General features: G+C 33.3%; 1 protein-coding gene and 1 non-coding gene across 4 annotated transcripts; both read left to right on the forward strand.

Annotated features, from left to right (window-relative positions):
- Positions 1–202: 202 nt before the first annotated feature.
- Positions 203–309, forward strand: LOC141650480 (small nucleolar RNA R71). Its single transcript, XR_012546510.1, has one exon. It is a non-coding gene; the product is annotated as a small nucleolar RNA R71 (small nucleolar RNA).
- An 8,160-nt stretch (positions 310–8,469) lies between these two features.
- Positions 8,470–22,980, forward strand: LOC141647636 (uncharacterized). Of its 3 annotated transcripts, none has more exons than XM_074455906.1 (18): positions 8,479–8,684; positions 10,563–10,680; positions 10,781–10,965; positions 11,058–11,165; positions 12,372–12,436; positions 13,689–13,794; positions 14,017–14,100; positions 14,812–14,958; positions 15,050–15,178; positions 15,938–16,005; positions 17,478–17,511; positions 17,584–17,668; positions 18,443–18,510; positions 18,597–18,710; positions 18,828–18,863; positions 19,135–19,221; positions 22,507–22,598; positions 22,694–22,980. In XM_074455906.1, the coding sequence occupies exons 1-18, from the start codon at positions 8,562–8,564 to the stop codon at positions 22,788–22,790; spliced, it is 1,746 nt and encodes a 581-aa protein (XP_074312007.1). In that variant the 5' UTR covers positions 8,479–8,561; the 3' UTR covers positions 22,791–22,980. The 3 variants fall into 3 exon arrangements, with proteins under 3 accessions (XP_074312009.1, XP_074312007.1, XP_074312008.1); XM_074455907.1 differs by lacking the exon at positions 8,479–8,684 and adding an exon at positions 10,349–10,451; XM_074455908.1 differs by lacking the exons at positions 17,584–17,668; positions 18,443–18,510; positions 18,597–18,710; ... (2 more) ...; positions 22,507–22,598; positions 22,694–22,980 and adding an exon at positions 16,194–16,272 and having other exon boundaries at positions 8,470–8,684; positions 17,478–17,500.
- Positions 22,981–24,267: the final 1,287 nt, after the last annotated feature.

Consider the following 24,267-nt stretch of genomic DNA (forward strand, 5'->3'; position numbering starts at 1 on the left):
GGAGTCCACTTCATGCTTTCCTCCTCTAGTAGCCTTGCGAGGTCTACTATATTATGAGTTATGGATCGTCATTTCCTCAATTTTGTTCCAAGTTTGATTGTCATCAACTTCGGTGAACATTCCATTTGATCCCATGTTGAGAATGTTTCTTGAGTCTTCATAAAGACCGTTCCAAAATTGTTGTACCAAGAACCACTCGCTAAGTCCATGATGAGGACATGAGCGGCAAATTCCCTTGAATCGCTCCCAAGCTTCATACAAAGATTCTTCATCTCTTTGCTTAAAACCCGTAATTTGAGCTCTTAGCATGTTAGTCTTTTCCGGTGGATAGAACTTTTTGTAGAAAGCTAGAGCCAACTTCTTCCAAGAATCAATTCCGAGAGTAGCCTTATCAAGGCCTTTCAACCATTGTTTCGCGGTGCCAATTAGAGAAAAAGGAAATAAGACCCATCGAATTTGGTCTTGAGTTACACCGGTTTGAGAAATCGCATCACAATAGTCACAAAAAGTCTCCATATGAGAGTGAGGGTCTTCACTAGGCATCCCCCCAAATTGGCTTCTTTCGACTAATTGGATAAGTGCAGATTTGGCAATAAAATTTCCGGTGAAGTGTTGTGGTGTGGGAGTACCATTGGGTAGGTTCTCCTCGGTGGGTACGGAATGTGATGAAAACTTAGGCATTGTGGGTTGATTTTGTGTTGGATTTTGTGTTGGGTTCTCCTCACCTTCTCTTGCAAAAGGGTTGATGAACTCAATAGTATTTGGTTGAATATCTACAACCTCACCGATACCTCTCAAAGTTCTCCTAGCAAGTCTTCTATTGGTTGTCAAAGTCCTTTCAATTTCGTGATCAAAGGGTAACAAGTTACCTTGTGATCTTCTAAACATGCAAAATATCAAACAACTCAAAAATAATTAGAACAAACCTTGATGAGTTTTACTTCTCCAAGGCAAAGGAAGACACAACTAATAACAATTTAAGAAAATCTAAATCAAGTTAACACCGTCCCCGGCAACGGCGCCATTTTTGATCGTGATCCCTCGTGAAGGTTTAGTTTTCAGTACTTGTCAATTTATAACTTCACCAACAACTCTACAATTAGTAAAGAGGCAAGTAAAGGTCGGATCCCAAGGGACGGGAATTGAGATGAGATTTTCTATTGCAACTAGTGGTGTCTAAGGGTGTCACAATTGGGGTTTGAAGTAGAAGATCACTAAACTAAATAGCAATGAAAGTAAACAAGCAAGATGAATTAAAAGGGATGTAAACAATTGATAAAAAGCACTAGGGTGTCATGGGGTCATAGGGGATTCATGGGAATTGATCATACAAACATATTCTCAAATTATAAGCAAGCAATTATTGTTGTGATGGATCGAGTTGGTTTATATCTTACAATCCTAGGAAATTTTGGGTCTCGGAGCCGAATCGATTAGATTGTACAACACCTACAAGTTGACTTAATCTTCCCTACTCAACTATATGCATGGTCTAATGAGACTCGAGTTGGTTTATGTCTTACAAGTCTCATTGAAAAGATAGGTGATGGGTAAAAAATACAAGGATTCATAGGCTCGCATTTCATCAAACATAACATGTGCATAAGTTGAGATCACAACAAGCAAGCAAATAAACTATGAAAACATATTAGATTAAGCATGAATCATTCCCCGTGTTGGTTTTCCCTAATTACCCATTAACCCTAGCTAAGGAAACTACTCACTCATTATCATGTTGAACATGATAGCAAGGTTGTCAATCATACCAACAAAGTGAAACATGATGAATAAATGAAAGTGATTAACAATAATTAAAAAGGGATTAAGAGAATTATACCTACTAATGATTCCAATAATAAAGCAAAGAATAAAAGAAGTACTTGATGCTTGATTGGAAGGTTGTCAATCTCCCAATAATAATCCAAATAATCTTCAATTACCCAAAATAAAGGATGAACAAGAGAGAGATTAAGGAAATAAAACTTGTATTAAAACTTGATTAAATGTTGATTACAAGATTAAAGAGAGATTTGATTGATATTAACTACACTAAAGATTGCTAAGAAGAACATGCTCTTCTAATTAGACTAATGGGGTATTTATAGTGGGGATTAGGTACATAAATTAGGGTTTACTAAAGGCTTAAATGACGATTAAGTCCTCGAGGAATCGCCGGTCTCTAGGGAGACTCCGGTCTCTTTTTTGCCGGTCTTAGAAAAAGATGTGCATCCTTCCTTGAAACTTGTAGAAGACGAAAGTATTGCATCCTTCCTTGAAACTTGTAGAAGACGAAAGTATTGTCTGGGAATCCGAGCGTTTTTGGCACGGGACGGGCGGATTTGGGAGCTTCTGGACGGGCGTCGAGAGGGGGAAGATGGGCGTCTTGTGGAGGTTTTGCCCGGGCGTCCAGCTGAGGAAGACGCTCGGATTGTGGGTGGTGGACGGGCGTCTTCAGGGCAATCCGCACGGATTGTCAAACAGTTTCATTCCTTCTTCTTTTCTTCCTTTTTCTTCATAAAATCCTTGAGGATTTCCTCGGGGATGCAAGGATCTTTTCTCATCATTGCCCATCTACTATAGTATGTACAAAGGCCTTCTAATCTTGTCTCTCATTGATGCTTGGTCATTGAATTCAATCAATTTAGCCTCATTTTGCCATGAAAATGCAATGTTTGCACTCATTTCCTACCAAGGACACAAAGCCTCAAAGAATATGCAAAACAAAGAACTAAAGACAATAAATGACCCAAATATGCACTAAAAAGCATGGGAACAAGGTTAATTCGGGGACTAAATATGCTCTAATTATGGTCACATCAGGTCATTTTCGGGTCAATGAATAATAGAGAAATAGCCATTTCAAGTCTTTTCGGTTCAATTAGAGTTATATTTTGTCGGGTCATTTTCGAGTTCGGCGGTTTCGGATCGGGTCATTTCGGGTCAAGAAAACCCGGGTAGGGTCGGGTCAATTCGGGTTTTCGGGTCACATTCAGGTGATGTAGTTCGGGTCACTTTGGGTCTCGGGTCAGTCTTTTCGGGTCGGGTTACTTTTGTCGGGTCTAGTTTAATGTAACACTTTTTTTGAGATGGAGTAAATAATAGGAGAAAAAGGATTGTACATCAGATGTACTACCTCATACTTAATGAGTTTTTGTGTATTTTTTTTGAGTTCTATAAAGCTTATAAATTACATTTTGGTTTTATGACGTCAAAAATCAAATTTTTCTGAATTATAGGTAATGTTTTTGAGTTATAATGTAACTTTTTGAGATTAATGTTTAAGTAAATGAACTCAAAAACTTTATAATAAAACTCAAAATCTATAAAATATAATTAAAACGCTACCCTAAAATGACTAATAAACGCCATGTAGACAAAGCTACGTAGGATCCAAAAATGCCACGTAAATGTGAGCATCAAAACTCATTGCCACGTAATTGTCTTATTTTATAGATTTAATTCATTTTTCTATAAATTAATTTAATAATTTATAATCAATATTGACATTTTAATTGAACTTTTGTAATAAAAACATGTTAATAAATGTCATAATTTATAATTAAAATTGTCATTTTAATTCAAATTTTGGTAATAAAACATGTTAATAAATTAAAACTTTTCATATTACTTAACATGCACCCACCATTTTTATTAACACTTTTTCCTATTTAATTCATCTATCTATCTATACTATATAGTTAAAAGGCAACTTAATACATTTAATTTTTTGCCATGTAGGATTATTATAATTAAATTCTATTAATTTATATTGTTAATATTAAGGCTACTTTAATAGATTTATTAAAACTCATTATAAGGTTTAGTAATATTTATTTTTGTGTGAAAACCATAAGATCATGATTTAAATTATAAAAATAAATTAAGAATTTACTCTCATCATTTAAATCATTCAATTTGTTCATCTAACTCCTCCTTAACCATAAAGATAGTAGATAAAAGGTCTTATATGTAGTAAATAAAAAATCTAATAATTTGGATTATAAAACTACTAATATCTACAAATTTATAAATATAATTAAAAGGAAAACCAAAATATCTATCATCATCAATATGTCATATTTTAATTACATATACAAGATAACTTTTTAAACGACTTTCATGCAAAGTGAGTTTGTAAGAAAAAAAAATTAATAATAATAATAATAATAATAATAATAATAATAATAATAATAATAATAATAATAATAATAATAATAATAATAATAATAATAATAATAATAATAATAATAATAATAATAATAATAATAATAATAAAAGCTGCGCGCCTCCTTTCATAAATTAAAAAAAAATAATAATAATAATAATGCAAACCTTTTACATATCATTTCTCATTTCCCCATATTTATGTTTATATTAAACTTCATAATAATGAAAAATGGATTCTCAAAAGTCATGAACTTGATCTTTATTTATTCCTATATTAAATTTGATAATAATGAAAAAATAATATTTAATAGCCATAAAACGCATCTTCAATTGTTTATATATTTTTTATGGAAGGCAAAATTTGTAAGCAAAAAATTTCTTATCTCTATCGTTAGTAGAATGGTATGTGTCCCCGATATTATTAACTAAATTTTTTTTTTTTTATGGAAGTTTCATTGGGTTATGAAGTGTTCATCGCATTTTCAACTTCGCGTATGTGTTTGTTTTGTTCTCATTTAGGGACTATCAAGATTATTTATGGTGTTAAGCTCTTCAAAGGTAAATATACTTACATCTCTACGATTTGATTATCATTCCCTCTTTTTTTCATTACTTAAGGTGAAACTAAGTTAATAACGATAATATTGCATAAAACAAATTCCACTATTATTGTGTTACTTTTTTTAATATGTATGATTTATTGAAGAAAGAAGCTTATATGGAGAAGTGAAATACTAAGATTATTGCTTAAACAACTATATTTTCCATACTAACTAAAGATTGGTGACATCAACGTGGAATCGTGGATGATTAATAATTTTTGAGCATTTATTATACTCCCTCCATACCACACCAAAGGTAACGTAGGGAAAATTGGAGTATTTAAGAAAGAGTGGAAAAAGTAAGGGTAAAGAGGGAAAAAATAGGCGGGGTATGTATTGTGGGTTTAATTGTGGGTTGGTAGGTGGGGTATGTAATGGCTTTTTGTGTAAATATCAAATGGGTATAAGGATAACTTGGTAATGTTGTGGGCCAAATAAGGAATGTTACTTTTGGTGTGGTACGTCCGTTTATAGTAAGTGTTACCTTTGGTCTGGTACGAAGGGAGTATATATTTTGAAATATATGGCTAAAAGGTGGAAAATTTGAGGAGATGACATAGCATTTTTTGTATAATATTGTTTAACAGGTGAAGTATTTGGCAATAATGATCCAATTGTTGTTCAAGTTGTTGCTGCTTTAAAATTCTTAGTTCCGCAATTTATTATTGTATTAGCTTCAATTTTATGGGGGTATGAAATGTTAGTTTTGTCATAACATTTCTAATTGTGTGTTTTATGTTATTTTCAGAATTGTTGATGAAATTTTGATATCTAATTTGTGAGGGTGCTCTATCTTTGGGGATCTTTGTTTGATAATATAGTTTTGTGTAATTTGATTTTATGAATACTTATATTATTAATTCATTTTAGCTTGCATTGAGTTACTTTAGTTTTGGTAGGGGTATCTTAGTATATCTACTGTATGACATTTTAATTTCTGATAAACTGTTGTATAAAAGACTAATTGAATTTATACAACCCTTAAAACATGAAAACCATAAATTGAATTGATCTTAGTATGTTATTGTATTAAATCACTAAATTAAAACTCAAAAACTTTATCTTAATGCTCAAAAACTATACAATCTGATGTATTACATCAGATGTATAATCCACCCACCTTACACAAGTACCATCCTTACCTAAATGAATTATAATTAGGAGTGAGAATGTAGGCTCTCGTACACCTGTTTTGTCCTTGCCTACCAATGAAGAAATCCTCACCTTACACATGTTTACCGAGATTGGGCGCTACCCAGTGGCGCTAACTCATTTTTTTATCAGTATACATCAAATATGTTCCTATGTAATGGAACACTATTGGATGAAATGACAAACATTGTTGAGAAAAAGATGGCTTTTCTCGGATAAAATGCAAATTTGATTCATTTAAGAGGGGAAATATTTCTCATTCCTTAGCTTCCTAAAATATGTGGCCATAAAAGAGGAATTAAGTGGAACAAAATTGGTTGGGTGGTAACGATCGTTTCATTAAGACCTTTAGTTACAATTCTTCAATGACAACTACACCTGGTAAACCCGACCTAAGCCCCAAAAGTGACCTGAAATTGTATGACCCGGAATATTTTAGACCGACCCGAGTCTTGATTAATTTAATGTTGTCCCGACCGAAGCCTTGATTGATCCACTGTTGAACCGACTTGAGGTGACCCGAGCAAAACCACCCGACTTGTAATTGAGTCAATCCGTAATGGCCAAAGTGACAGAATGACCCAAAATTATTAGTAGGTCTTGCTTGAGATGAGAGTAATAATTAAGGGAGTAATAGAGATAAAATGAACTAAAAAAATGGAGGGAATGGATGGGGGTTGGAGATAGAAATTGATAGAAATGGGGAAATATAGTGTAATATTCACTCCATTAAGGGAGTAATTGTTACCCACCTCCCTTTCCAAGTAATAATTACCTTCATATAGAGGTAATAATTCCCCCTCACCTCCTCTTTCCACCATCCACAACCACTACAAAGCATCAATCTCTTCTCATTTCTTCTTATTTTAGCTCTTATTACTCCCTTAATGATTACTGTCATCCCAAGCAAGCTTAAGTCATATTAATATCATATACATCAAAGCAAATGGTTCATTGGTTCCAATGCTCATAATAAATAAATAATTTTGTAAACACTCTTTGTTAGTCAAATTAATACTAATTTAAGTGTTTAAACCACTAATCCGAAAATGACTCGACCTAACCCATACCAAAAATGACCCTAACCAAAGTGACCAAAATCCGAAGTAACACGACAACTTAACATCTGTAATTCCAATTAATAGACTATACCACCAGTTGTATTATAACAGTTAGTGTAGAATCCAAACTCCATACTAAAGTTTGTAAGTTTTGTTTTACAGAATCTGAGTTAGGCTCTGTTCTTTTGGACTTAATTTCGATTCTAATCGATTCGATTGATTGATTCAGCTCCATTGATTCGATTGATTGATTGACTTTCAATTGATTGATTGATTGATTGATTGGATCGATTGATTGATTGATTGATTCAACATTACTATTATTATTCTTATTGATATTCTTATTATTATTTTTATATTAATGTGTTTACTATTTTTATTATTATTATATTATTATTTTTATATTTATTATATTACTATTATATTTATTAATAATTAATTCGTATTGTTTATATTATTATATTTATATTTAATACATTTATTATTATTATTATTATCATTATCATTATTATTATTATTATATTATATTTATTATTTTATTAATATATTTATTATTATTAATATTATTCATAACATATTTATTATTATTATTATTATATTTAATATTATTATATTAATAAGTTATTATTTAATATTTATTATTTTATTAATATACTCAATATTAATATTGTTAATCACATATTTATTATTATTATTATATTTAATATTATTATGTTAATAAGTTATTATATTAGACCTATTATTATTATTATTATTATTATATTATTTATTTTTTAGTTATTATTATTAATATATTATATTATTATTAATAATGTTATCATTATTATAACTAATATATTATTATTATTATTATTACTTTATTTATTATTATATTAATATTTTATTATTTATATATCTTATTAGATTATTATTATTAGATTATATTAATATATTATTATTAATGAATAATATTATAATAATATTTATTATTAGTATTAGTATTATTTTTATTATAATATTTATTATTATTATTATTATTATTATTATTAATAATAATATAATCTTTTTATTATTTATTTGATTGATTGATTGATTCGATCGATTCGATTGATTGATTGATTGATTCACTCCATTAAGATTGATTCGATTCGATTCGGCTCCATTCGATTGATTGATTGATTGATTGATTCAGACAATTTCAAATCAAAAAAAAGGCGCTTATATTATAAGGTATTTGAATAAATGTATAATGATTGGACAATGTTTATTATATAACTGAAGGTATAATAATATTTACCCTATAAGGCTGTAATTGACCGAAACCGAAAATGAGCCGACCCTAATAAGTGATTTAGTCACGAGGGTTGCGAGTGTAGCAGACTAAGCAGACACATGACATGAGTTGGTGGCGTTGATATTTGGTCCCACTGCGTTATGTGGAGCCTTAAACAACTTGGTTGACAAGTCAGCATGAATTGGTTATAGATGAAATCCAGTAGACGTGTAATGTTATGGGGCACTTCTTAAATTGGCGATTGCACCCCAAAAAGTTGGGTATGTTTATACCATTTGTGGTGTGTTTGGGAGATTGAAGCAAGGTATGGGAATGGGTGTGCTTCAGTTTCAGCCATGCAACCTCATCAACGGCGTCCCTCACTCTTCCTCTTTATTACTTGGTCGTCATCTTAAAATCTGCTCTCAACAATCTCCTACTAGAACCCAAGTACTCTTTCTTTTCATTTACTTGTTTTATGTGCTTCTAAATTCTAAATTCCATCAAATTGCCTTAGCTGTATTAGGGGATACTCTGGCAATTGGCTTGTCGTTGTTTGATGGGTTTAAAGTAGAATTTATGCCATTGGGAAACCCCTTTGTATTAAGACAAATACTTCCGTCTTAGGAGAGACTAACTGTGGTTCTTAACCCAAACTATTTCACAGTATGATGTTATCATATCCTGATATCCATATGAGTCGATGCTGTAGCGCATATAAAATTCTGTACATTATTTCACTAAAAAAGATAAAATTTAACAAACATGGTTTATAGAAATCAAATTGTAGTTGAAACAAAATCAATAATCTGTGGTTGAAATCATATGTTTTTGTTAGGTTGTTGCAAGCATGTATGTTAAGTACTATTTTCAGAGGACCAGTGACTCACTTTTCTCGCTAAGCTAGATGATGAAATAAAGCAAAATCATGAAATTCGCGATGCACTATAGGATTGATGCATTTTTCATCACCGGTCATCCGTAAGCACCTACGAAGTATTTATTACTCCACTCAATTCCCAATAGACTATTTACCTTTTCAGCTAGTCTCACTTGTGACGGACACTATCCGTCACTAGTGAGTAACGGGTCACCTCCCTCTCACACAAATGCAAGTGGGAGGCAAGTGGGGCGCTCCATTTTCGCCCCACTTGCCCTCCCACTTGCATTTGTGTGAGAGGGAAGTGACCTGTCACTCACTTGTGACGGATAGTGTCCGTCACAAGTGAGAATTTGTGTTACCTTTCACACACCTGCCAATGCACAACTTGCAACTCTGATATCTCAAATTTACCTGATAAAAAAATAGAGTAAATTAATAATTACACCCTTTTATAAACCACTTTTCTAAAATTACTCCCTTATGAAAACTTTTTAATAATTTATTCCAATAAAATGTTCTCAGGTTCAAAATTGCACCCAAATGGATTTTCCGGTGAAAAGTCATATTTTATGACCGTTTTGCCCCTGCCTTTTCCTTTCTTCTTTTATTTTCTTCAAACGGAGCTCTCAAAAACGCAGCAACAAGGCTCTTCATTGTCCCAAATTTCTGGGTAATTGGGGTAATATCGTTAGCTTCTGAGGTGGAAGGGTGGTTGTCAATGGGGATGGGGTTGTGGGTCCGGGTGTGAGAGGTGGTTGTCGGAGGTCAGGCAGAGGGTATGTTGGTCGGGTTTGGGTTGTTGATGAAGGTAGATGGAGATGGAGGCAGGGAGATGGGGAAGGGGTTTGTTGGGTATTGGATTTGGTAAAGAGCAGGTGGTGGTCAGGGGACGGCGGCGGCGGCATGGCAGTGAGATGTGGTAGGTTGGCTGGCTGTTGGTTGTGGTCGGATCGAGCGGTGAGGGCGGCGGATGTTGGAGGTCTGGCGAGGAGGATGTAAAAGGGTATAGAGGGGTATTTTGGTCATAAATTTAGGCGCTAAAACTGAAAATTTGAAAAGTGACGGAATAAGTCACCGGAAAGTCCATTTGGGTGCAATTTTTGACCTGAGAACATTTTATGAAAGTAAATTATTAAAAAGTTTTCATAAGGGAGTAATTTTAGAAAAATAGTTTATAAAAGGGTTTAATTATTAATTTACTCAAAAAAATATGGGGTATAAAAGTTTGATATTCTAATGTACTCGTAAAAGGATTCAAACAAAATCCTGCATAACAATATTGTTCATTAGACAACCCTTTGGCCTTTAGTCTGCTGTGGGCGGGGGATAGTGAGGTAATGTTATTATAATGGTAATATTGTTGTTGTTCAGTTGGTTTATTGTATGCATTATTTGACAATTACTCTAGTTTTCTAGTACCTTATGTTGGATTTTTTTTCGAGTAGAGGATAATGGAAAACATCTCCGTAGGAGCTGAAGTTGGTGGAGCTGGTGGAGCATATTCCTACGGTGCTTTGAAGAGGCTGGATCAATTATGGATGAATATTTGCTCTGTAGAACCAGGTTTGCTATTTTACATCGACTGTATGTTTTGACATTACCAGAACTATGTTCTTGAAGGGGCTCTGACTAAATTGCATGTACCCACAATTTGATATTGCAGTAGCCAAACCACCACAGGTAGTTACTAGAGTTCGCGGTCCCTTTAAGCATAGTGAAGAGCCCGGCAATGCAGTAGAGACATATGATGTCATAGTATGCGGAGGTACTTTGGGAATCTTTATTGCCACTGCATTGAGTGCCAAAGGCCTAAAGGTTGCAATCGTGGAAAGAAATGTACTAAAAGGGGTATGTCGTCTCATAAACTCGAGTGAGAACTTGCTTGGATGACCGTCTACTTTCTTTTAAGGACTTTATTAATGTGCTAAATTTGTGACCAGAGAGAACAAGAATGGAACATTTCGAGGAAAGAGTTGTTGGAACTTGTGAAAGTTGGCATTTTGGATGAGGGTGATATTGAACAAGCTGTATCCGCCACATTCAATCCTGTGAGTTTATATTTGCTTCTTATCTAGATAACTAGTTTTAAACCCGTGCAAAATTGCACGGGTGTGTATTTGGGCCGGTATTAATGTTTTTGGATGTATTTTTTTTTTTTTTTTTTTTTTTTTTTTGCATTTCTATTGTACTTATCTAGTTGGTCTAGATGAGCGATCTATGTTCATATGCAATGGTTTAAGAAATAAAGGATTTTTTAAAAAAAAAATTATCATACTATCTAGTTTTTAAAAATTATGCATGTAATTTATTCGCATTATATGTAATTCAATCCCGTAATTAAATGTAATTCTTTCTCGTAATTATGTAATTTTATTATTATTTTTTTTTTTTTTTAAATTATGTAATTCATTTATTTTTAATTAGTTTCATTTATTACGATTTGTAATTCATTCCGCTTATATGCCATTAATTTCATTTATTCGGAATGTATAAAATTATTTCATAGTATTTGTTCTAAGACGGAATTTGTCGCATGTTTGTATAGCCGGAATTCTGAAGAAATAAATACATTGCACACTAACGGGTCCCACCATAACATGTATTTCTAAAAAAAAAAAAAAAAAAAAAAAAACCCTGAATTAATGACGTGGCACGTTCTGGATTGCGTATTGTCTTCTGAATTAATAAAGATAAGATTAGCAATTAGTTAAATATGAAACCTAAGTGTATGACTTGAGTGAAGGTCGCTATGACATTAGATTTATCACAGATCATATATGGTGTCAGCATTAAATATTTTTTTTAATGACTAGGAGAATCGCTAAATAACAACTAGGGTAGTGTCCTTACAGGTATTGAATCTGCTGAGAATATGATAAAAGTACAGTTATTGTTGTTTCTCAACAATGTTCTTTTGTATTCGTCCTACAACTTAGTTATATACTCCCTCCGTCCAATCATATGTTTACACTTCCTTTATTTCCCCTCACAAAATAAAGGAAGTGTAAACATATCACTGGGACAGAGGGAGTATATCTTAATTGTAGGAAGTCAATATTTAGTATTTGATCTTGTTTGATATACTCCTCAAACAATTTGTCCTTTCTCTAATCAGATTGGATGCACATGACTGCATTAGAAGATACCGTGTCTGTTATTTCAAGATTTCCGTCTACGATTTTGTAATTAGAGTCGTAATCACTTGATTTTGACGTGACCTTTAAATTTGTAATTTTGTTTCCTTGGTTCTGCAGAACAGATGTGGATTTGAAGGAAAGGGTGAAATTTGGACTGAGAACATTCTAAATCTTGGCATTTCGTAAGTCTGACCTTGCCTCTTTGGCTCTTTAGTTGCATATGTGATGCATAGATAAAATTGGAAAAGCAATTACCAACGTGCTTACTTCTCATAAAAATGTAGAAAAAATGTTGCTCCTATTATGTTCTATAGGGTATTCTTTTCCGTATTAACATGCTACTATCTATTGATCTTCTCCTTCCATACTGCATTTGTAAAATCACTGTGTTGTTTTCTTGCATTTATTAATATATATTTCAAGTGTTAAGCTTCTGAAAACAGTAATTAATGGGAACTAGGTAAAGCTTGGTTTAAACCCGGGAGGATAATTATACTGCATAGTAGCATAAACAGTATAGTCATCAATGAAACTTTTAGTGTTTTTTCTTTTTTCTGTAAGAACTAAAATAATTATACTGCATAGTAGATTAGTAGCTACATTTTGTTCAAAGCCTCAAACCATATAAATCTTCCAATTTAGTTATACTATGGAAGACGTCGTGATAAGTGCTTCTAAGCAGCTTCACGCTTGCATCTTTTTAAACTTGTCTGTGTCATATATTTGTATGTGGCAGGTAATATGATGATATTTCTGCCCAGATAGACTTGAAAAGATGATTCCCTTTTCAATAGAGCCAAAGATTCATTATTATTCAACTTTGGAACCCAATGAAATAAAGTTGTGCTTCTGATGTTGTAAAGTGGCCGTCGGTCTTGACGTAAATTTCATTATGTAATCCAGGAATAGTCTCCTGTAGTTTTTAACATAGGAAGATTGTTGGGTACATTCGGCTCTTTTGGCTTTACCATAGGAGGCAGCCTTCCAGACACTGGGCTAATGTTACTGTTTTCAGTAGAAAAAGTTACGCCGTGAAGTAGATTTACTCACCATCTCTGATAATTTGCATATTGCTTCCAAACTTTAACTAGTTAAATCTGAGAAATGCTTAGTCGCAATCATAATTGTACCACTCATCATGTCTTCAGCGTATGGGTGTCCTAGTGCAAGGTCAAAGAAAGAAAGGTATTGGAATTCCAGATTGATTGGCTAAATCCGAAGTTCGACTTCAAATATTCAGTTCTTTAATCATCGTTCAGTTATTAATTCCTTACATTAACCTTTGCTTCTTTTTGATTCTTTCCATTTTTTTTATTTTTATCTTGCCTGCCATTGACACTTTCAGGTGATAATTCACGGCTCTATTGCCATTCTTGTTTTAAGAAAGTTCTTTCTCCATTTTTATTTCTCCATTGTCTTTTGTCTGTTATGTAGACCACAAAGACTTGTAGATATCGTGAAGGACAACTTCAATTCCCTTGGTGGTGTTATCTTGGAGGGTTGTGGGGTTTCTACCGTATCTGTTTATGATAATGCAGCGGTAAGCTCACTAGATCTCAGCATAATCTAACATGTGGAGCTACCGTTTCATCGTCTGAGTGTTGACCTTCTGCACGCTATGCTATTTTATTTTAAAACTGAATAATTGAAGAGTTGAGATGCAAGTATGTCAACTTGAAACATTAGCACCTTCTTATTCACATGTTCAAGTTGGCTACTCGCTTATTTACTCGACTTTGTTGATGACTGATCTCCATTGCAGGTTCTGGAACTATCTGATGGAAAAACTCTATCATCAGATCTGATCATTGATGCTATGGGAAATTTTTCTCCTATTGTAAGACAGGTCAGTCTTTTTACCTGTCTTTTTTAGGGTACGATGGGTCAGTCTTAACTCTTAACATACAGATGCTTTTATGTAGCCTGGCGATGGTTGTATCGATGATATCTATATCTCAAATGGACAAATGCATCAATTTATGAATACGAGGTTTTCCGTATTGTTTAAAAGCTGTCATATATCTCAAATAGACAAAAGCATCAATTTTGTAGTTCTATTTTTAGCTAGAATAAAAGTGAACCTTTGGCTCCATAAGAAGTGGATGGAGTAGTCTACCACTTGGCTTTATAGCTAGTTGCCTAGTTGAACTTTCCCTACTTTCAGAAGGCCTTGCTGGAGAGCGGTCCTATATTTTTCTCATACACACTGGTCTGTCTTTCTGAGGAATACAATCGACGACGTTACCTAACTGCCTCAAGAGCTCCCGCAAGCTTACCCCCTGTGAGACCATTTCTAGATGACCCATAATGAAATTACTTTTAGAATTGCATCAGCCTACGGCAACTTAACTATAAAAATCAGTGCGACCTATTTCGTAAGCCATTTTACTTTATTTCATCATAATCAAGAATCAAAGAACAGTGAGTTTTTGGCTTCATTCAAAATGGAAAACTATCCCAGAAATGGACAAAACTAATATTTTGATATCTCATGGAGCTGCTTTATTGATTGAATTTTGCCAGTTTGATAAATTCCTTGTGGTATTTTGATTTACAGGTAAGAGATGGACGAAAGCCTGATGGCGTTTGCGTAGTTGTTGGTTCCTGCGCACGTGGATTTAGGAACAATATTACAAGTGATGTAATCTATAGTAGTTCAGCGGTCAAGCATATTGGTCAGTCAGATGTACAACTATTTTGGGAGGTAAAGCACTTTCAAGTTCATTATATCGGTCTGGTGATAATCTGGTATATACAAATGTTCATCTCTCAATCTTGATCCACACATTTTGCAGGCGTTCCCTGCAGGTTCTGGTCCCTCTGATAGAACGACTTACATGTTCACTTATGTTGATCCTCAGCCAGGATGTCCTACCTTAGAGGAGCTCTTAGAAAGTTACTGGGAGTTAATGCCAAACTATCAGGTTAACTGAATATATTTGAAGCCATGCGTGTAGTAATTGAGATTCTTAACAATTTTGTCTTTAGCTAGTGTTCTCTTTTCGATCGATCTTTTTCACGCTGGATCTTGAATTTGACCTAAATACTGATTTCTCACCGACGTGAGTGCTGGGCATTGTCATTAGTCTTTTATGCCAATATTTAAAGTCGTTTATATAGGTGTCCTTTGAAAACTCATCTGTAACGGCCTCTATTCAAAATTCTTCAAAAGATGGCCTGGCTTGAATCTTCAAGTAAAAACATTAGAGCACCTCCAATGGGTCCCTCATAGGAACTGCATGAGAAAATATGTTAGAAATTTACTCCACGGCTATGTGTTTTGGTCGTCGATAAGCAGAGGGAGCGATCGTCTGGACAAGGAGTTGACGAGTGAGGGTTTGTGAGTTGAATTTACCGCACACCTCCTCTTCTTGCTATACTTCTGGCAAGTTGTCAAGTACAAAATATATTCCTTTTTGAGCATGAATGTTCTTTTCTGATGATTTCCAGCTGTTAAAAACTTCGACGATTATTTCACGAGCTCTTTTTTGAAAACATCCATTTCGAAGATAGAGGAGTAGAAATTGAATTGACTATATCTGTGTGTTAATACCTGTCATAGAGACACTTCTTTGGCTCTGTGAATTATTTTTCTTCCTCATTTTTGCTGTACCTTGATCTGACTGCAATTTTCTACTCGATGACATGACTCTAAATGGTGTATTCTAATCCCTGTTCGATAGGGAGTTTCTCTGGATGATTTGAAGATTATGAGAGTTGTGTATGGCATATTCCCTACATATTGCGACAGGTAAAGTTAGTTTAGACTGGCTATTTATTAAGCTCAGAGCTCGCTTTAAGTATATGTTGTGCTATTTAGTGAACAAATTCCAATTGCTGGTATGGTCTCTTACGGGAACATGTACATAATGATCTACTTCCTCCATCCTTGTAATATCTTCTAAACTTTAGTGTTGGGTTTGTGCCTTGATTCTTTAGGCGCCACTTCGAACAACTATGCGGGGGTCTCGGTATCTGTATCTGTTATTGGGCTAGGGTCTGTCTTGGGCCTTATTAGGTAATTCTGTTTTAGGTCTTAGAGAGTATTATATAAACTCTTCAAGCCTCTCCCTAGCAGTCATGCTTATCATACGTCTGAATCTGTAATCTGAAAACTCCTCACATATCAATAAAACTCTCTCCCTTGTGCCCTGTGGACGTAGCAGCTAAACCACGTAAATCTGTGCGTTACTTTCTTTATTGTTTTTATTTATCTTTCTTGCTTCTGTTATAACTTTACTTTTACTCATAAACCAGCATATACAATAATCTATTGAACAATAAAGTAAAGCGGACAAATTTTAGAGAGTAGACAGTAGCGACAAGTTTGTACCATAAACTGATGGCATTTTCAGTAAATAGTGCACAATGGACAATTTTGGGGAAGAACAACTTAGCAAGAAAAATAGTAGGAAGACTAAACAATGAAACCTCAAAAAAGAAAGAAGATAAATCAGGGAGTCGGGAGGAGATCTTGTTCTTTCCTGATGCCCATGGCGGTGAAAGTCATATCTGAGTTGTTTTCTTCTATGTTACTTTGACTCTTCAATTTTAGGAGTGTACTGTGTCAACATGATACGAGATGGATATGGGTATTGATTTCGTATCCTAACACTTGTTAATCCGACCCTTCTCCTAGAGCTAAACTATTAAGGCTTGTTCCACAAAAGTAAAGGAAGAGAGTCATTAGTGTTAAATTTAATGATTTTTAAGTTTTATTTGTCAAACTTCTGTCCATTATACTTGAAATTTCTTTTGAAATGTTTCAAATTTAGAAATTTATTTTCTTCTTTGAAGGTGTGCCCCACATCCATATCCTCATATTAGGACAGAGTTCTCGTGTCAAAAATATTTAGTAATGCTGAGATATGTACCGATACTTGTACAGTTGTACCCAAATAATAGTAGCATAGATTATCTAACATTGGGCTGTTAGTACGTGCCGTACATTTGCATTGAAGTGTCTCTTGCTGATACGTTAGTAAATTTGTTTAGATTTACTACGTTAAAACTTTTCCTGTATCTTTGGCGACTTTATGTAATTTAATTTTGATTTTCTGATGGAATTATATCCTTGAAAAGAGTATCCTATACAAAGTACCCTCTTTCCATATTAGTCTACTATGATTTGTAATTGGTATTGCTTTGTGATGCCAATTCTTACATCAACTGATGTAAATTCACTAGTTCTAATACTTCTGTCTTTGTAATGCAATATGACAGTCCACTGCCGGCTGCATTTGACCGTATTCTGCAGGTGGTCTACATCCTAACCCTGAACTCTCTCATGGATTGTGGTGGCAAGAGTTATTAAATTTGTGTCCTGCAGTTCGGTGATGCTAGTGGCATTCAATCTCCGGTTTCATTTGGTGGTTTTGGTAGCTTGACCAGGCACCTTGAGAGATTGTCTTCTGGTATATATTTTATGCAATTTACTCTAGTTTAGAATAGGATGCTAAGTTGGTACGTGCTATAATAACTAACATTTAGACACAGGGACCATATCCTGAATGAGGATATGGGTGCTGGAAAACGCCCCAGAAAAACAAAAAGTACAAATTTGAAATATTTGAAGTTCTAAAATGATAATGAGATACTTTTCGACAAGTAAGGCTTGAAATTGTTAATAATCCGTTACATACTAAGTGTTGCAGTGGTAAGCATTGGATAGGGATTAATAGGAATAATAGTTGGGCCTCAACCATCACCTTAAGGTTAAGGTTTTGGTTGAGATGGTTCATCTATCATGGTATCAGAGCCATCGTGACCTTTGGTCACGGGTTCGAATCCTGGCAACCTCAAAACTCCTCAAAAATCCTCGAAGTGGAATTCCAGCACACGGTACGGGGGAGCCGGTGCACAACTAACCACTCTTCAAGCCCAATGGGCATTTGAGTGATGGAGCGTAATAGGAATAATTATAATAGTTGGGCCTCAGCCATCACCTTAAGGTTTTGGTTGAGATAGTTCATCTATCAGGGATTCCATCCATATTATTGAGTGTTGTGTTGGACACTGATACGGCCTTAAAGTGAAAGAGCTGAAAATACATATGATAACACATATATATCTAGTTGCATACACTCCAATGTTGTTTTAAATTTATTTAAAATATGGCTACTTTCTGGAGGAGGGTTTCGGGATTCAGGAGACAATTTTTCTCATAAGATTCTGATCTGTGGAACCAGGAATCTACGAAGCAATGAAGGGAAGCTTTACTGACTCATACAGCTTATCTTTGCTGAATCCATATTTGGTGAGTGTTACCCTAGCATTATGCAATATATTCTGATTGGTTTCCTTTGTGTCTTTAAGCAAAATATGTATACGTAATACGTGCAGCCGAATCTGAGCGCATCATGGCTATTTCAAAGAGCAATGTGTGCAAAGCAACAGCCTGATGTCTCACCTTCTTTCATAAATGATCTTCTTCATGTCAATTTTCAGAGTATGGAGGTAATGAAGTAAATTTAACTATCTATTTTCTTTTCGGATTGATAAAGTTTAAATTTCCAAGTTTTGTTTAAAACCAGTCTTCTTTTCTGATATATTGACATTGTATGAATCCTGCAGAAGCTTGGTGATCCTGTGTTGAGGCCATTCCTTCAGGTAAAGTCTTCCATGATATTTACCTCTATTCCACTTTCTATTGCCTATTTGTCTCCCATTTCGACGCTAAATCTCTCCATATATATAGTTGAACATAAAGTTTATCATAACAATAATTTTGATTCTATCGTACAAAAAGCTGTAATTTCTGTATATTGTGAAATTTTTTGAACAACAAAGTCAAATAGGGGACTGAAAATTTGAGATGGAAGGAGTATTGTTTATCGCATGTATTGTGGTCACTAACTGGAAATGGAATCTTGTTCGGCAGGATGTAATTCAGTTCGGACCTCTTGTGAAAACGTTGGGACTAGTCATGCTTAATAAACCGCAGATAATTCCTTCTATATTTAAGCAGGCAAGTTATTGATAATCCATTAATCCCTATTGTTTGCAACTCTTTGATGACCATATGTCCATATTCTTGTAAAATGGCACGGTATAGTTATGCTCGGAGTATATGTGACTAGTTAGGCCGCATTTTTTCGCTTTTTTTTGAATCGAATCGAATCGAATGGAGAATCAATCAATCGAATCGAATGAATCGAATCAATGGAATCTGAATCAATGAATCAATCGAATCGAATCGAATCGAATCGAATCGAATCAATCGAATCAATCAATCAATCAATCAATCAATCAATCGAATCAATCGATCGAATCGAATCAATAGAATCAATCAATCAAATAATCATATTAATAATAATAATAATAATAATAATAATAATAATAATAATAATAATAATAATAATAATAATAATAATAATAATAATAATAATAATATTTAATATTATTGTTATTATCAACTATAATAATAATAATAATAATAATAATAATAATAATAATAATAATAATAATAATAATAATAATAATAATAATAATAATAATAATAATAATAATAATAATAATAATAATAATAATAATAATAATAATAATAATAATAATAATAATAATAATAATAATAATAATAATAATAATAATAATAATAATAATAATAATAATAATAATAATAATAATAATAATAATAATAATAATAATAATAATAATAATAATAATAATAATAATAATAATAATAATAATAATAATAATAATAATAATAATAATAATAATAATAATAATAATAATAATAATAATAATAATAATAATAATAATAATAATAATAATAATAATAATAATAATAATAATAATAATAATAATAATAATAATAATAATAATAATAATAATAATAATAATAATAATAATAATAATAATAATAATAATAATAATAATAATAATAATAATAATAATAATAATAATAATAATAATAATAATAATAATAATAATAATAATAATAATAATAATAATAATAATAATAATAATAATAATAATAATAATAATAATAATAATAATAATAATAATAATAATAATAATAATAATAATAATAATAATAATAATAATAATAATAATAATAATAATAATAATAATAATAATAATAATAATAATAATAATAATAATATTTATACTAAAATTAATATTTTTAAGAAAATAATTATAATATTATACTCCCTCTGTCCCGGTAATTTGTTGTCCTATTCCATTTTGGGGTGTCTCATTCAATTATTGTCCTTTCTATTTTAAGAATGAACTTGATGAACAATTTGATCATTCACACTCAATTTGGTCCGCTTGTCATTTTATAATTGGTCACTCCTCTTTCCTTGGTCTTTGTGCCAAAACCAAAGGACAACAATTGACCGGGATAGAGGAAGGAGTATATGAATAATCATAAATTATAATAATGAAAAAATAGTAATTTTTTACTAATAATATTCCTAATAACAATAATAAATAACAATGTCAATATTAATTGTTCCGGGTGTAATTCCAGAGCAGTTATTAGGTACCACCCGTGCTTGTAGAATGACGTCTTCGATTGAATCCTCCTTTCGGTCTCCTGAAACAATGAACAAACTGAGGGCTCGGCTTTGGACCGAGCGAACTCACTCCGACGCTCAAGTCAGTAAACTTAAAGGGATAAGTTGTTGTTACTTGGCGAAGTATGTATTGTAGAGAAATAAGGAAGATATTACCAGATGAATAGTGATTCTTAGGTTAAATTGTGGATCCCCCCTCAATGAGAGTTGAGGAGTATTTATAGACTTTCACCTTTTGTCACGTAGTGGCCAAGTGGCTAGCAGGTGGAAAGACTGATCTACCCTCGGCCGAGGGACCCATGTCAGGCCGGCGGGCCCTGTTGACTCCCCGCCAAGGGGTCTTGGATATGAGTTCGCGGATATGTGCCCCGACTGGCTAGTTGCCGTGGCCGAGACCCAAGAGACAGGCCGACAGGCTGCGTCGGTGAGGCTGTCTAAGTCGTTGACTTGCTGTGGATATCTTTGACCTTGCTCAATATGTTGACTTGGTCAGCGGGTGCAGAATATGCCCCATCATTAATAATGATATTAGTAAAAATAATTGTTTCGAATAAAAACACTCAAGTAAGCGTTGCTCGAATCCTGGTCGGGTCAACGCGCTCCTCTCAAACGATGGCACCTCGAACCTATGCTTGCTCTCTCCGGATGGATCTTTCACGCGTAACAAATAGGGCCTCAGAGGGTTCGCAATAGGTCCTTCTCTGATGCCTTACAGATCTTGTTGGATAGTTGGGACCTTGCTTGAAGCTAAGGTTTTCGTGCCCTCTCATAGTAGCTCGAATAGTCTTACTTCTAGAGAGAGGAAGTTGTTGGTGAGAAGTATTTTACCATTGATGGGTGAATAATGAGGTATTTATAGATTTCTATGTGTACCTCAAATGATGGCTGACAAGCATAGTTACCATATTCGCTATGAATACGCCTTATCGATTCGCGATTCGCTTATAGAAAATGTGTTATATGTATTTTCAGTAATCAGTTGATAGAATTCGCTTTTAACAATTCGTGATTCGTAGAGTATCAAGCGAATCCGTAACCATGTTGGCAAGCGTGTTGACTTGTATGACCCCGTATTGGCTACTAGGTCAAGTCGGTTGGGCGTGCCCCATCAATAATATTAATAATAAATGTTATTAATTTTAATAATAATAATACCAATAATTATAACAACAACAACAATACTACTAATAATAATAATAATAATAACAACAATAATAATAAATAATAATATTATTATTAACATTATTAACATTATTATTCATTTTAACAACAACAACAACAACAATATTATTCATTTTAATAATAATATTCATAATAATAATAATAATAAATAAATTATTAATAACATTATTATTAACACTATTATTAAATATAATAATAATAATAATAATAATAATAATAATAATAATAATAATAATAATAATAATAATAATAAAGAATAATATTAAAAAAATAGTATTATTGATAACAAAATTAATAATAACTATTAAATTTAAGATGAGTAAAAATTTGAAATGAGTGAACTTAATGGAGTGTTTTAATCGAATCGAATGAATGGAGCCGAATCGAATCGAAATTTGAATCGAATCGAAATTTGAATCGAATCAAGTAAAGGTGAAAATAAGCCAGAAAGAACAGGGCCTTACTGGTGTAGTGTATAAGTGTGTATATATATTCTTATGGCGAGAGCATGCTCATTTTAACATTTTCTGAGTTGCTTCTTCATTCAGGTTGGAATTCCAGTGTTGCTTGACTGGTCAGGTCATTTTTTCATGCTCGGCTATTACACATTCCTTTCGGCCTACGTAGATCCACTTATAAGGTAAGTTTTTACTCTGCCTCTTGTTCGTTTTGTGACGGTGGATATCCTTTTTCTGTGATGTATTAGTATTTCATGGGTGTGTTATCACTTATCAGGCCTTCAGTTGACAAATTCCCATCTAAAATGAAGTTCCAATGGAAATGCTATATGGATGCCTGGAAATATGGAGCTGGATTGGACTACAGACTATGAAATTACGACCGGAATATCACCCAGCAATTTTCATGCATGTCCTATAGAGAATTATATGCCTGAAACACAACTGTATTAAAAACTCGATATCTAATTTCACTTCTGCTTCTCGGTTTCAATTGGGTCAGTATGATCACAAATTCACAAGGAAAATAATCTGATTCTTTAATGTAGAGAGCCACGTTGAATATGATGCTAGTGATTGGAGACTCCTGTTTTCCTAGAGGGCTGTAAAACGTCGTCGACGTTTTATAACAAATCGTCGACGCATTTCATAAAAAAGACGTCTCATACCCTTACTCTTCCTCTCTCTACCCAATTCTCTCCCAAGTCAAAAAAAAAAAAAAAAAAAAAAAAAAAAAAAAAAAAAAAACCCGACAATTTACTCGACATCAACAAACAACACGAAAAATCGACATCAACAAAATAACACAACGATTCAATGTCAAACAACGAGCAATCCACTTCAAATGCTAACAACGAATCTGAGGTACGTAATTACACAATCTATTTTCATTTCAATCGATTTAGTATGATAATTGAATTAGATTTAGTTGATATAATTGAATTACATGTCGATTTAGTAACAAACAATTAGGACTAGGATGAATGAAACACGCCCAAACCCGTCAATTAGGACGTAGAAAATCAAAGTCCCTCATGGAGAGGGACGTGTACATTCAACGTCCCCCATGGATTGGGACGTGTGAACTCAATGTCCGTCATGGACAGGGACGTGGACATTCAAAGTCCGTCATGGACAGGGACTTTGAATATCAACGTCCTACCATGGAGAGACTTTGAAACTCAAAGTCCATGCATGGTTTGGACGTGTACTATTCACGTCCATGCATGGGTGGGACGTGTACTATTCACGTCTCCCATGGTGAGGGACTTTGAGTTTCAAAGTCCGCTACTGGTTCAGACTATGAAATTGTTTTTTCTTCGTTTTTATTATTTTTTTTCGTAAGTTTACTAATTTTATCATATTTTAGCATGTAATCATTATTAATTTTGTGTTTTAACAGGATTCATTTGAGGAATTTGGTGGAAACGATGTTAATTACAACCGCCTATTTGAGACGGTTACATGTTTTGCGAGTCGGGATGAGGCGTTTGAGTGGGCTCAAAAAATAGCTTTTGATAACGGGTTTGCCTTAATAAAAGCATCAAATGGGGCCAAAAATCGTAAACAACCCGAGTTGCTAGGCTCTTACTTTCGTTGTTCAAGGTACGGCCGAACTAGAAAGAAGATCGATCCCGATATTCCCGAGAAGCCTAAGAAGAAAGGGACACCTAAGTGTGAGTGTTTGTTTCGGGTTCGAGCGTTCGTAACTTAGGGCTAATGATATAAATGGAAAGGAGTTGATTGTTTGGAACATTTTGACCTCAGAGAAAGGTGGATATCACAACCACGAAGTAACAAAGTACAAAGACGGTCATAGGCATTTTCTTTGGTTTGAATGCCGAAGAGAAA

The sequence above is a fragment of the Silene latifolia genome, chromosome 3, assembly GCF_048544455.1.
Source record: "Silene latifolia isolate original U9 population chromosome 3, ASM4854445v1, whole genome shotgun sequence".
NCBI classification, from domain to species: Eukaryota; Viridiplantae; Streptophyta; class Magnoliopsida; order Caryophyllales; family Caryophyllaceae; genus Silene; species Silene latifolia.

Bases quoted from the DNA above. Each gene is read 5' to 3' on its own strand.
- LOC141647636 (XM_074455906.1), top strand. From the start codon at position 8,562: ATGGGAATGGGTGTGCTTCAGTTTCAGCCATGCAACCTCATCAACGGC. The intron at 17,512-17,583 runs GTGGTCTACATC...TGTGTCCTGCAG, and splicing joins CATTTGACCGTATTCTGCAG to TTCGGTGATGCTAGTGGCAT. The intron at 22,599-22,693 runs GTAAGTTTTTAC...ATCACTTATCAG, and splicing joins TACGTAGATCCACTTATAAG to GCCTTCAGTTGACAAATTCC.